This window comes from Cydia strobilella, chromosome 24, assembly GCF_947568885.1.
Source record: "Cydia strobilella chromosome 24, ilCydStro3.1, whole genome shotgun sequence".
Lineage (NCBI taxonomy): Eukaryota > Metazoa > Arthropoda > Insecta > Lepidoptera > Tortricidae > Cydia > Cydia strobilella.
Window position 1 is genome coordinate 1,953,104 of NC_086064.1, and position 13,762 is coordinate 1,966,865.

Below are 13,762 nucleotides of genomic sequence, written 5' to 3' on the forward strand. Positions count from 1 at the left end.
TGCCGCGGCCCTTCAGGCTCTTCAGGCCGCGACACTGATCTCACTCATACCGCAAACAGTAACTGGCCCCAGGTGAGGCCAGACAGTATAGTCATGATCAAAAAAAAAAGCGCCGCCGTCGACTCGACATAAAAATCATATTTCGGCCGAAGGTTCGGTTTCGGCCAAAAAACTGCGGGACCTTTCGGCCGCGCCGAAACTATATTTTCAGTAATGTCAGACCGAAGCATTGGTTTCGGGAGGTTTCGCCATAAAAAGGATGACTCACGTTAGACCGGGCCGGAGCTTCCGGCGCTTACTTTTCTATGACATGACAGGTGATCACGTGATGCTTTCCATAGAAAACGAAGCGCCGGAAGCTCCGGCCCGGACACGGCCCGGTCTAACGTGAGTCATCCTAAAATCATGTTTCCGAAGGATCAGTTTTTACCAAAACTAGAGCAATATTGAGCCTTCGGTTTCGGTTAAAAATTCGATTTTGGTCGGACACTAACTACTGATGATGTATTGTATAAAAACGTGAGTGTGATGATAGAACGTGCTTAGAATGTCTGTATGCAATTCCATTGCTGCCGAAGCATTTGATTTCAGGATTAATTGGATCTACGTATGGGCACGTATTGTTTGGTTTATTTACGGGTCATACACATTGTATTGTTTGCTTAAGACGAAAGGGGAGAGACCGTTTCTCCTTACAAACTTAGTCCCTGTTTTTATCTCCGGATATTGACGTAATAGAAAAATATTTTACGCAATTTGATGTGTTTTAACCACAGCTATGCCCGTTCGTTTGTTTTTTTTAAGTTATAATAACAGTTAAGAACTTTTAACAATTTCTATGAAATGGGGTTGGCCGGTGGGAGTATTTAGCAGCTTGCCCTATCAATATAACATTTGAATATACTATAGTTGATAATGTCATATTTCTATCCTCCTTGCTAAACTTTAAAAATTGTATACGTAACAGCTATCTGACCATCTGTATCTGTTTTTATCTTGTGTACACAACCAACCTTTGCTGCATTGCTAGAACTGGCGGTGGTTTATTCCCTGATCCCTATAAGACAGGTTTACCTAGTTTAGGGCTCAGGACACTATTCCTAGGCTGTCTAACAATAGAATACTCCTAAAAATGTAATTCTACTATGTAATAAGCTGCATTTTTGATACACAAATAAATCATTTTTCATTTTCTTTTAAAACTTTCGCGTTTTGAACACATACGAGTATAGTCACATTTAAAATCGGGTCTATCGCGAATTTATTTTGTTACCTTTATTTACCGACGTTTCTACACAGGTTTCACTGGTCGTGCCCTATCAATCCCTAGATTTGTGTCAAATTCTTGTTTTTTAATAGAATTTTATGCCCTGGATGCCAGCCCTTTAAGCCAAATCTCATAGAACAAAACTAGAGAAAGGGGCAAGCTATGATGGCTCTATTTATGCAAACCAGATCACATACCATCACACAAATGTGGCTTTTCAGCAGAGAAGGGTCCTTATGCTTCATGTGCATAAGGACCTTTCCATCAGATAAGAGTCCTTATGAATATGGAGCTTAAAGACCCTTCTCTGATGGAAAGCCACAAATACACACTTTTATTGCACTCATGCCTAAGCTTATGTTTTTTTTTACAGACAAGTCGTTCGGCAGTCCCTGGTGATGTGTCGCTATGTGGCCGTGGTGTGGCTGGCTAGTTGCTGTACACGCCGTCGCCGCCGTGTCGCCCGTCATTAAGATAGGTACGTGTTATGATGTACACGTCACGAGTCATTTGGCAGTCCCTGGTGTGTCGCTATGTGGCCGTGGTGTGGCTGGCTAGTTGCTGTGCACGCCGTCGCCGCCGTGTCGCCCGTCATTAAGATAGGTACGTGTTATGATGTACACGTCACAAGTCGTTCGGCAGTCCTTGGTGTGTCGGGTGTCGCTGGCTAGTGGCAGCGCCGTTGCTGCCTTATCGCTCGTCATTAAAATAGGTAACATAATAGCTGTTACGTTATACATATGTACAATATGTCACAAGTGGCATATGTCGCTATGTGGACGTGGTGTCGCTGGCTAGTGGCAGCGCCGTTGCCGCCTTATCGCCCGTCATTAAAATAGGTAACATAATACGTGTTATGTTAAATGTATAATATGTCACAAGTCGCTCGGTGTTATGTATACGTTACAAGTCGCTCGGTCCATGATCTGTCGCTATGTGCGCGACGTGGCTTTCTAGTGGCAGTATATATTCTATAATTCCGAAACTTTTATGTGTCATTATGATATTATTCGTATGTAATACAAACGAGCAAGTGCAGTAATGTATATATTTTTTAGGTGCAATTTTAACGGACGAGGCGCGAGGTGGCAGCACCGAGCTGGCGTTTAAATACGCGGTATACAGGATAAATAAGGAGAGGAGCGTGCTTCCAGATTCCACGCTGGTCTACGCTCCCATACAATATATACCGGCGGGGGATTCCTTTAGAAGCTATAAGAAAGGTAAGTAACAAATACGCGGTATACAGGATAAATAAGGAGAGGAGCGTGCTACCAGATCTCAGGTAGCATTTATACGTCATTATGACGTCCGTTACGTTATTATGACGTATAAATGACGTCACTTTGCTACCTGGGATTCTACGCTGGTCTACGCTCCCATACAATATATACCGGCGGGGGATTTCTTCAGAAGCTAATATAAGAAAAGTTATAATTTTTCAAATACGCAAAACCTATACAGGATAAAGAAGGGGAGCGTGCTCCCCGTAACAACATGATAATACTCGTAGTGAAGTTCTTCGGCATACATATACTAACATAGGCTGACATGTTCACCTAGTGTCCAAAGCCTCCATAAAAACCAGATTATAAAATTAAAAAAAATATACTAACATCCTCGTACCTACCACAATGCAGTATGGCTAAAAAATAAGTACATTCCCGTTGCCAGGGAGGTTTTGGGATTATACTGAGCAACTTTTACTATGGGACTAACCCCGAAATCGCGAAAAAAAATTTAACCCTCCCATAGAAAATGGACCAGCCAAAATGTATAAAACAGCCAAATCCCAAAACCTCCCTGGCAACGCCAATGCACTTATTTTTTAGCCACCGTGTATAATAGGTAATTTTAAAGTTTAAATTAAATTTCGAATTCTGGAGCAAAGTAGACACATTTAACGGGCCGAAATTCTTTTAATTTAGCTTATATAATTGTTTTGTGACTTTTGTGCACCGCCACTGAAATGTAGGGCCCTGTGTTGCTTAAGGTCTACATGCACAGGGTGCGAGCGCGGTGTGTAAAAAGCATAGACATAGTTGTGGCATAGTATATACAAGATTAAAAGTAAATTACGTAGACTTTAGCGTATATGTCAGTGTTGACACTGTCAGTGACTCATGGGGTACACAAAGTTTTATATATCCTTCGCATGTTTGACAATTTATATCAGTACACTTCCACATTTCTCTAAAAAAACCCGTTTACTAGCAAAAAGTAAGCTCATATTTCACCAGCGCAAAAACTAAAAATGTAGCGTAAAAACAGGCCGGAAGCGGAGTGGCGGGAAAGCAATATGGCCGCCGGAAACTGTAAATTTGAGGGTGCTTGACATGTTGCGTTAAACTAAGGGTTTTGTTGTATTCTGTCGAGTCAGGGATTGAGAAAAGTTAAGTGACGAAAGAGAGCTATTATGTAACCGACCTCTTGAAATGTGATGTAAAGAAGTTAATTTACTTTTTAGCCGACATAACAATTCCAAAAGGAAGAGGTTCTGAATATTGTTGTATGCAGATTTGTCTTCATAGCTCAGCCAATGATATGATTCCACAGATACGAATAGTAAGTAAGTAGTAATCATTGGCGGAATTACTAAGTCATGTGGTTTGGTTTGTTTAAATTCTTTTAATGTGCTATATAAGTGAATGGAATAGACTATAATTCACGTCAGTATATTTATTTTAAACACATCTGCCAGACACTGGCATCAAAACTCAACCATACATCAATTCAAAGAACCTGACGAAGCCTACGTTGAGGACCTGACGAAGCCTACGTTGCGGACCTGACGAACCCTACGTTGCGGACCTGACGAAGCCTGACGTTGCGGACCTGACGAAGCCTACGTTGCGGACCTGACGAACCCTACGTTGCGGACCTGACGAAGCCTGACGTTGCGGATTTGAATTTGTCAACCTTGCAAATTACTTAATTCTAATGTTGTTTTGTAAACTGATTGTACCAAAATATTAGTAGAAATAAATATCAGTATTTAACTTTTTTATTCAAAGAATATTTATTATAATATAATAATTATTAATTTGCTTATTTCGTTGCAGCGTGTCATGAGATAAAGTCCGGTGCAGTGGCGCTCTTCAGCAGCGGCGGCCCGACGTTGAGTCGATCGCTGAGCGCCCTCTGTCGGTCACTCAACGTCATACATCTGTCATCTTCAGCAGACACGGCTAGTCAAGGTAATGGATGTATCTTCAGTGGCCCGACGTTGAGTCGATCGCTGAGCGCCCTCTGTCGGTCACTCAACGTCATACATCTGTCATCTTCAGCAGACACGGCTAGTCAAGGTAATAGATGTATCTTCAGTAGCCCGACGTTGAGTCGATCGCTGAGCGCCCTCTGTCGGTCACTCAACGTCATATATCTGTCATCTTCAGCAGACACGGCTAGTCAAGGTAATGGATGTATCTTCAGTGGCCCGACGTTGAGTCGATCGCTGAGCGCCCTCTGTCGGTCACTCAACGTCATACATCTGTCATCTTCAGCAGACACGGCTAGTCAAGGTAATGGATGTATCTTCAGTGGCCCGACGTTGAGTCGATCGCTGAGCGCCCTCTGTCGGTCACTCAACGTCATACATCTGTCATCTTCAGCAGACACGGCTAGTCAAGGTAATAGATGTATCTTCAGTACCCCGACGTTGAGTCGATCGCTGAGTGCCCTCTGCCCGGCACTCAACGTTACATCTGTCATCTTCAGCAGACGGCTAGTCAGCCACGTTCGTAAGCCACGCCCGCTAGCTTCTTCCCTCCCCGCTAGCACGCACACATGGAAGAGCTTCGCGGCGCACGTGAAAGTAAAGCTCCATCTAACGTTACAAGTTATAACTGCCATTACACGCGGTCGGCCAGAAACTTATAAATTCGGACAAAATAAAAAAAGATGGCGTTGTTGATGCGAGATCGAATTTTCTAAACGGAAACTTGCATGAGAATAATCCCAGGTAGCAAAGTGACGTCAGCGACGTCATATAGATGTCATTATGACGCATAGCAGTGACGTAACGGACGTCATAATGACGTATAAATGCTACCTGGGATCTCATAAAAAACATCAGAAATTTTGGAAGTTTTGAGAATTATCTGCACATATTGCTAGGCTAAATACGAATAAGGTTTAGTTTTCCCTCTCCTCTAGTGGGCTGAGTTTAAGTAGATCGGGTGGCAAGAGCTCTGTTGGACACTCAACATACACTCGTGAGCTGCGAATACAGCTTCTCATGTTCTCACGGGTGACCTAATTCGATAACAAGTCTTGACCTATACTTCGTTTAGGCATTAGAAAAAGGATAAACTTGATGTGTCTTTTTATTGAAAACGATATAAAAAAATAGCAACTATTACTTATGAAACCAAAATAATGTAATAAGTATAGTATATGCTATATAATTGTTACATATTAATATTAACTGCTACTTATTGTTCAAGTGTGTCAATAAAAAGACACGTCAAGGCGGTGTGCGGCAATTACTATGGCAAAACCTCAAAATTGAGGCGGCCGCAGGTACTTGTAGCGATGCGACGAAATCGCGGAGTGAGACACGCCTTCGTTTAAATATATCTTAAGCCCGCTCCAGACTAACGCAGCGCGAAGCCTCGAACGCGAGTGTGGAGTCTATTTCGCTGAGATTCGCGCACGAGTGTGGAGGGCCCTTTATAGTTTCCGAGTAAAATGGCTGTGATATATAGGCAGACAGAACAGACATGACGATTCTATAAGGGTTCCGTTTTTGCTTTTTTGGCTATGGAAGCCTAAAAAAAAAGGTTTTGTCATTGACAACTATTACATTCTTGGCTTTTTCCCAATAGCTCGCACGTTAAATCTTATTACAAGTCTGTAGTAGCAACTTTTCTTCTAATGAAGTGCCAGAGAATGGCATTTGGGTGCCAAAACTGTTGGTCCTTCTTTTATACGACCGGTCTGGCCTAGTGACCCTGCCTGTGAAGTCGATGGTCCTGGGTTCGAATCCCGGTAAGGGCATTTATTTGTGTGATGAACACAGATATTTGTTCCTGAGTCATGGTTGTTTTTTATGTATCTATATACATACTGTAACGTACTGCCTCTTAGGTAGATATTTGGGGAACAACAATAACACATCCTATATTGGTTTCGAATGCACAGTTATGCACTCGTCCGTTCGGTAGCAGGGTCGGAGCGAGACTGCCTTAACCCTACCCACATTATCGGCCGAGTGCTAACCGACATTCCATTTATTATATAATCTCATGACGTCACACATACGTAAGTATTTATGTATTTATCTGTATAAGTTTATTTTATTTTTTAAGGTTTACCAACAATTGTTGACATCAATACATCAAAAAGACTAACTCTATATAAGTATATTGATATCGTCGCCTAGTACCCATAGTACAAGCTATGCTTAGTTTGGGGCTAGGTCGACCTGTGTAAGATGTCCCCAATATTTATTTATTTTATTTATAGGTACTCGACTTCGGTAGTTACTGACAATGTAATAAAACACTGTACAGTAAAGTTTAAGAACCAATCTCTCAGGAAAACTACATACATATAATCACGCCTATTTCCCGGAGGAATAGGCAGAGACCAAGGATTTCCACTTGCTACGATCCTGACATACTTACCTCTTTCGCTTCCTTCACTTTCATAAAGCTTTTATGAGCCATGTTGCTTGAATTAAATGAATACAATACAATACAATAACATTTCTCATACACGCTCGCCGGCGTAGGGTGCTCTTGACCTGGCCATTTTTCAGGAAATCTAAATAAATTAATTGGCATGTCCCACATCCAAGCTACCCGTGCACAGGCCGGCGCAGCTGCCGACCAGGCCCAACTCAAGCGCCGCAAATACTCATCTTTACTGCGAGATTATGAGTTTGCGGCGCTTGCAGTGGAGACAATGGTACCTTGGTCGACGGACATGAAAGCCTTTATGAGAGCCCTGTCGACGCGGCTGGTCGACTCTTCAGGAGACCACAGGGCTGGCGCTTACCTCTCCCAGCGTATATCGCTGACAATGCAGAGAGGTAACGCAGCCAGCGTTATGGGGTCAATGCTGCAGGCGGAGGTTTTGGACGGGGTGTTCTTTTTATAACTTCGGTATAAATTGTTATTTTTCTATAGCTTGCTTTTTATATTTAGTTTTAATATAGTTTTATTTGATATTAATTTAATTTGTAAGTAGACATTATAGCTATATGTTATAAAAATTGGTGTGTTTTGCGTACAGAACACAACGACCCAGACTCCTTCACCGTAAACCTGTATCCGTCGAGACAGCTCATGGACCGAGCATTCGCTGACCTCACGGCCTACCTCAACTGGACGAGGATGGGGGTCATTTATGAAGACTATGGCTATGGTAAGACCTTAAAAATGGAACTCCAACTCATCATCATCTTGCTTGCGTTTGTCGCCATGGCTCATGACACTAGGTACTAGATTAACGAAAATAATTTTTAAATAATTTTCGTAGAACCTAGTCATTTAAGGATTTGCCACACTGGATGCGTTCTACGGTCAGCGGTCGGGTCAAACCATATATGAACGGGTATGTATGAATAACATTCACAGCAACCTTTGAAGTTGAAGTTTTACCTGACCGCTGCCCGCAGAACGCATCCAGTGTGGCAAATCCTTTAGTCTACTTTTTGATTTTTTTTAATACTACGTCGGTGGCAAACAAGCATACGGCCCGCCTGATGGTAAGCGGTCACCGTAGCCTATGGGCGCTTGCAACTCCTGAGGTGTTATATGCGCGTTGCCGACCCTAACACCCCGCACCCTCGTTGAGCTCTGGCAACCTTCACCGGTTGGAACACAACACTATGAGTAGGGTCTAGTGTTATTTGTCTGCGGTTTTCTGTAAGGTGGAGGTCCTTCCCCAGTTGGGGTCTGCTCTAGATCTGGAATGACATTCGCTGTGCTGTGCCCTATACCACACAACACGATATGACATTCACAGTGCCCTACCTCTCTTGTTTCCTTTTTCTTACCTTTAAAAAATATCATCATCATCTTCCTCGCTTTGTTCCGGCATTTTGCCACGGCTCACGGACTGCTTGGCAACTAATCCCAAGAATTGCCGTAGGCACTACTTTTTACGAAAGCGACTGCCATCTGACCTTTCAACCTAGAGGGTAGTAAAAACTAGGCCTTATTGGGATCAGTCCGGTTTCCTCACGATGTTTTCCTTCACCGAAAAGCGACTGGTAAATATCAAATGATATTTCGTACATAAGTTCCGTAAGAGCCGGGGTTTGAACCCGCGACCTCCGGATTGCAAGTCGCACGCTCTTACCGCTAGGCCACCAGCGCTTAAAAAAATATACTAGCCATTAGGTAAGTATACTTACTTACCTAATGGCGCAGCGACCCAAAATGAGTCTTGGCCTCCGACACGAGTGTACGCCAGTCGATCCTGTGCCATCTCCCGCCAGTTATCGGCATGGTGATCGCTCAAGTCTACTCCAACAGCATCGCCCCAGCGATACCTGGGACGTCCGGTCGGCCTTCGCCCCACCTGGCGTCCCAAGTATGCCCTTTGAACGCTAGAAAAAAAAAATATATATATATACACCGTGTTTTTTTTTTATTTCCGTTAAATTCGCCACGTTGCTTGGTACATTAATAGAAGCTACCTGGTATATCGCTTTTTGTAAAATTCGAAAAAAAAATATTTTTCCTTTTTCATCTATACATATAATAAAGTGGAAGAGGGTCGAAAGTCTGTACATGGAAGATATTCGAAAAAAAATTGGCTGGGGATACTTAGAATCGATAACGGAACACATTCCAACAGTTTTTAGAATTTTTGTCTGTTTATCTGTTTATCTGTTTGTCTGTTTATCTGTTTATCTGTTTGTCTGTTTATTTGACCGCGCAACTAATGAAAACGGCTGAACGGATTTTGATGCAAACTTTACTAATCTGTCGAAAAAATCCACGGCCAGGTTATAGGCTATAAAAATTTGAGAAATTTTACCCCTAAGGGGGTTAAAAAGGGGATGAAAGTTTGTATGGGGTTCAAGATTTATTTTAAGCTAGCAATTTGAAATTTCGTAAGAAGATATATTATTGCAATACAAGAAAACTAATTTCAGCGTTTTTGAAAATTCATCCCCTAAGGAGGTGAAATAGAGGTTGAAAGTTTGTATGGAGATCAATTTTTTTTTGAGTGCGTTACTTGAAACTTTGTATAATGGGCATATTATTATAATACAGGAAAAGTGATTTTAGCGTTTTCAAGAATTCGTCCCCTAGCAGGGTTAAAAGGGGGTTGAAAGTTTGAATCCATTACAAATGCTTTGAAACTTCTTAGAAAGGTATGATAGACGATTACAAAAAAACTAATATTGACGTTTTTGGAAATTTAACCCCTCAGGGGGTTGAAAAGGGGATGAAAGTTTGTCTTGGGGTGCAAATTTTATTTTAAGCTAGGAACTTAAACTTTGCAAAACGTTATTATATTAAAAAGCAAGACACTTACTTTCAGCGTTTTTAAAAATTCATGGTGGTGAAAAAGGGGTTAAAAACTTTATCTTGATAACTATATCATTTTAGCTACTAGGCCAAGTTAGGTATCGTTTTTGTATAAATCGGGTATGCCGAATTCATTTATGATATCAAAACATTCCCGAGTGAAAACACAAAAAATATGAAAAAACTTTTTTTAATTTCTCTTTACGCTTAAACCGCTAAACCGATTTAGATAAAATTTGGTATAGAGATAGTTTGAGTCCCGTGGAAGAACATAGGGTAGTTTTTAACCAAAAAAATGGAGACTGCGTTTGCATGGAGAAGCGGCCGTGCCCTTTCTTCTTAATAATGGTCACAAAGGTGGGTACTTTAAAAAAAACATTTTTCAGTAAATGTCAAACGATTTGGGACTTAAACGCGTTATCATGCCTTCCCGAAAAAAATCGAATCTTTCGCGAAAGTCTCGCAATGCATTGCGGCCACAAGGGGCACGGTCTCAGGAGTCTGAGAAAAACCACGGTGAGAGACTCAGTCATCAGGCAGGTCGCTTCGCTTTCGGCTGAAACGGCAAGCCAGCGCGAGTTCGATTGTGATCCCAAATACATCGTACGTAATACATATGTAGGCGCAGATCCTGACGGAGTGTGGCGCCAGAGAAGCCGTGTTCATCCCGCGTATCCCCCTCATTCCGAGCAACTTCCCGTTCCGCTTCAAGCGCCTACAGGTCCCCGTGAGCGTCTGCTTCGCTATGACTATCAACAAGTCGTAGGGGCAGATGCATTTCCCACTCCGAAAACAAAAAAAGGGGCAGACGCTGCCCGCCGCCGGCGTCATGCTTAGACTGATTTGACTGGAGGACCGATTTGGATGACATTATTTTGATGGGAACACCCAAATATTCCGAAATACGTTTTTCCGATTTTTATAACCACGACTTTCATAATCCCGATTATGTATAAGTCCGAAATATCAAAGTTACGATTTTAAAAACACGATGGAATAAAATCACGAATGTGCTATTTCCGAAAACTTAAATTCCGATTGTCACTTGACAGAACGCTTAAAGTTCCGATTTTACACTTTTCCGAAAATATTTTTTTTTCCGAATTCCTAAATTCCGAAAAATCATTGTCCGATCGGAAATAAAATAATTCGGTATTCAGAAATTCGGTTTTTTATAAGATCGGAAAAATGAAATCCGTGATATTCAAATGAAGACTCACGTTTTAGTAATTATTACGGGTACCTGTCTTGCCGCATCATGTTAAATTCGGCATAAAATATTTTTGGCATAAAAATTCGGCATAAATAAATTAGACAGAACTGCGAACCTGCTAACCCGAACTCTTGCTAGAAGTGGGTTAGGTTAGAACTGCGACCCCCAAGAAAACGAACTGTTGCCAGAAGTGGGTTAGGTTAGGTTAGAATTGCGACCCCCAAGAAAACGAACTGTTTCCAGAAAAGTGGGTTAGGTTAGGTTAGGTTAGAACTGCAACCCCCAAGAAAACGAACTGTTGCCAGAAAAGCGAAAATTTAAAAATTGGGATATTTAAAATAGGAATCACGTTAATTCGGAATAAGGGCAATTCCGAATTCGTGATTTTGAACATCGTAAATGTTAAATTCGGTGTTTGCCACCATCGGAATTGTTATAGTCGGAATTATGTAGTTCGGAATTTACAATATTCGGCTTTTTGGGTTTTCGGAAATATAAATCTTCGTGATTTCCATCATTAGTAATTATGACAGTCGGAATTTTGATGGGTCGAGCATTTAAAAATAGTAATGATAAAATTCGACATTCTAAAATTCGGAATAAAAAATTTCGGAATTATGTAGTGTACCCGATTTGCATAGGTACAGTCAAGGACGTAAAAATACAAAAATGGTACTGTATCGTTCGATATACACCTACTACTCTATGCCCTTTAAATCACGTCAAAAATTTGAATAAGGGCAAAAAAAATATTCATTTTGGAGTGTAATTTTATTTAGTGTTAGCAAAGAGGATTTAGAGGATTTTTTTTTTTTTTTTTTATTTATTCTATATTAAAATCTTACATTACATCAGACAGAAAAGTGCCGTGAAACCCTATCGGGTTTGTATCGACACTGCATTCGTGGATACATTTTACATTTAAACATTGTTGTGGTACATAGGGAAAATAAAAATTAAAAATTATATAAAGTTAAAAGTGAGATTACCTAATTACAATAAGAGTTATCGGCGGGTAAAACAAAATATCTCCCACTCAAGTACACAACCGGCCGTGCCGTGAATTCCTTATATAATAATATTATAGAGCGGTACTGTCATAGTAAATTTTGTAACCACAGTAAATTCACTGCCATCTATCGACACACTTTAAAACTAAAAATGAAGATTTATTAAAATAAGATAAAATGTATTTAAATATGGATAAATGATCTTTTTTTATTTGCATTAATTATTTTTATTATTTTGACTCATGTTCTTTCACTGATATGCGTTAAAATTGTTAAATAATAACAAACGAAACCGTCAACGCCCTCTATACGAGAGTAGGCAAAAGGTAGTAGCGACATCTGATCGAGAATCAAATTTTCGTGATTTTCGAGGCACGTTTTTTCCTTAGACTGTATCCATCTATTACGGAGTTATATCTATCTTTGGTGGTACCTAATTGTAAAATATTTTATCTGGACTACCAGTCCTCTAGCGTATCCATCTGTCAACTTTACTTTAAGTTCTGTCTCCAGGGGACAGGGAGTTAAATTAGGGGTGAATTAGCCGCTTACTGACACAGACCGAATTCCACGCAGGCGAAGCCGCGGGCACAGCTAGTACAAAATAAATGAATATTGCATTGTCAAAGGTCCTTTAGAGTTACGTAAAAGTTAGTGTGACACATAATGAAAGAAAATTAGGTAATGTCGAAATTGTCAAACTAACTCACCTCAGTAACCTTGTAGTGAATAGCTATCAATGGAAAACACTTTACTGACGAAACTTAAAAAAATAAATAAAATTTGGAGGCAATGAAGAATCTTTTACACAGGCTCAGCAATTAAATTTATTTATTGAATATCTCAAAAACCGTAAGAGTTAAAACACTTAGAGAAATTAACTTTATTTAACCTGAAGAATCTCCCCTTAAAATTAACGGAAATCAAAAATAACATATATATACTGATTCTTTAATTTTTTTGAAGCGCTGGTGGCCTAGCGGTAAGAGCGTGCGACTTTCAATCCAGAGGTCGCGGGTTCAAACCTCCGGCTCGTACCAATGAGTTTTTCGGAACTTATGTACGGAATATCATTTGATATTTATACCAGTCGCTTTTCGGTGAAGGAAAACATCGTGAGGAAACCGGACTAATCCTAACAAGGCGTAGTTTCCCCCTCTGGGTTGGAAGGTCAGATGGCAATCGCTTTCGTAAAAACTAGTGCCTACGCCAATTCTTAGGATTAGTTGTCAAGCGGACCCGAGGCTCCCATGAGCCGTGGCAAAATGCCGGGATAACGCGAGGAAGATGATGACTGATTCTTTAATTGCAGGTGAACTGAATATAGCGAACATAGCAAAAGACGGGCGCAATATGTATTGCGTCCGCACATCGCACGAGTACCGACGCGCACTATCACTACTCAAAGCTCAGGGCGTGACGCACATCATCGTTGACACAGATCCGAAGAGGCTACGGCAATTAGCCAGAGCTGTGAGTCAAGTTTTTTTTAACTTTATTGCACAAAATAAGTAAGTAATGGCGCAAGTATGTAACCATAAATAGTGGTTGCATATTTGAGCCGTTTGGGGTTGAAACTATGGGGCCTTGGGGGGAAAGTGCCCATAGAGTTTTTAAGGAATGTAGCCGCAGGTTAGTAGAGTTGACGCGTGACCGGAGGGCTGGTTCATATCTAGCACAGCGGATCAGCATTGCCATACAACGTGGCAATGCTGCCAGCATTCTGGGCACGCTGCCAATAGACGGTACTGATTTGGGGCAAATTTTTTATTTATAGTTTATT

At 41.0% G+C, this 13,762-nt stretch overlaps 1 protein-coding gene across 1 annotated transcript in view; it reads left to right on the plus strand.

Annotated features, from left to right (window-relative positions):
- The first annotated feature begins 1,640 nt into the window (after positions 1-1,640).
- The window catches only part of LOC134752194 (glutamate receptor ionotropic, kainate 2), a 33,405-nt gene continuing 21,283 nt past the window's right edge, over positions 1,641-13,762 (plus strand). Inside the window, exons 1-5 of the mRNA XM_063687807.1 lie at positions 1,641-1,870; positions 2,326-2,490; positions 4,330-4,473; positions 7,520-7,636; positions 13,292-13,452. Coding sequence (XP_063543877.1) covers positions 1,801-1,870; positions 2,326-2,490; positions 4,330-4,473; positions 7,520-7,636; positions 13,292-13,452 — 657 coding nt within the window. The 5' untranslated portion in view covers positions 1,641-1,800. The remainder of the gene's footprint in view (positions 1,871-2,325; positions 2,491-4,329; positions 4,474-7,519; positions 7,637-13,291; positions 13,453-13,762) is intronic.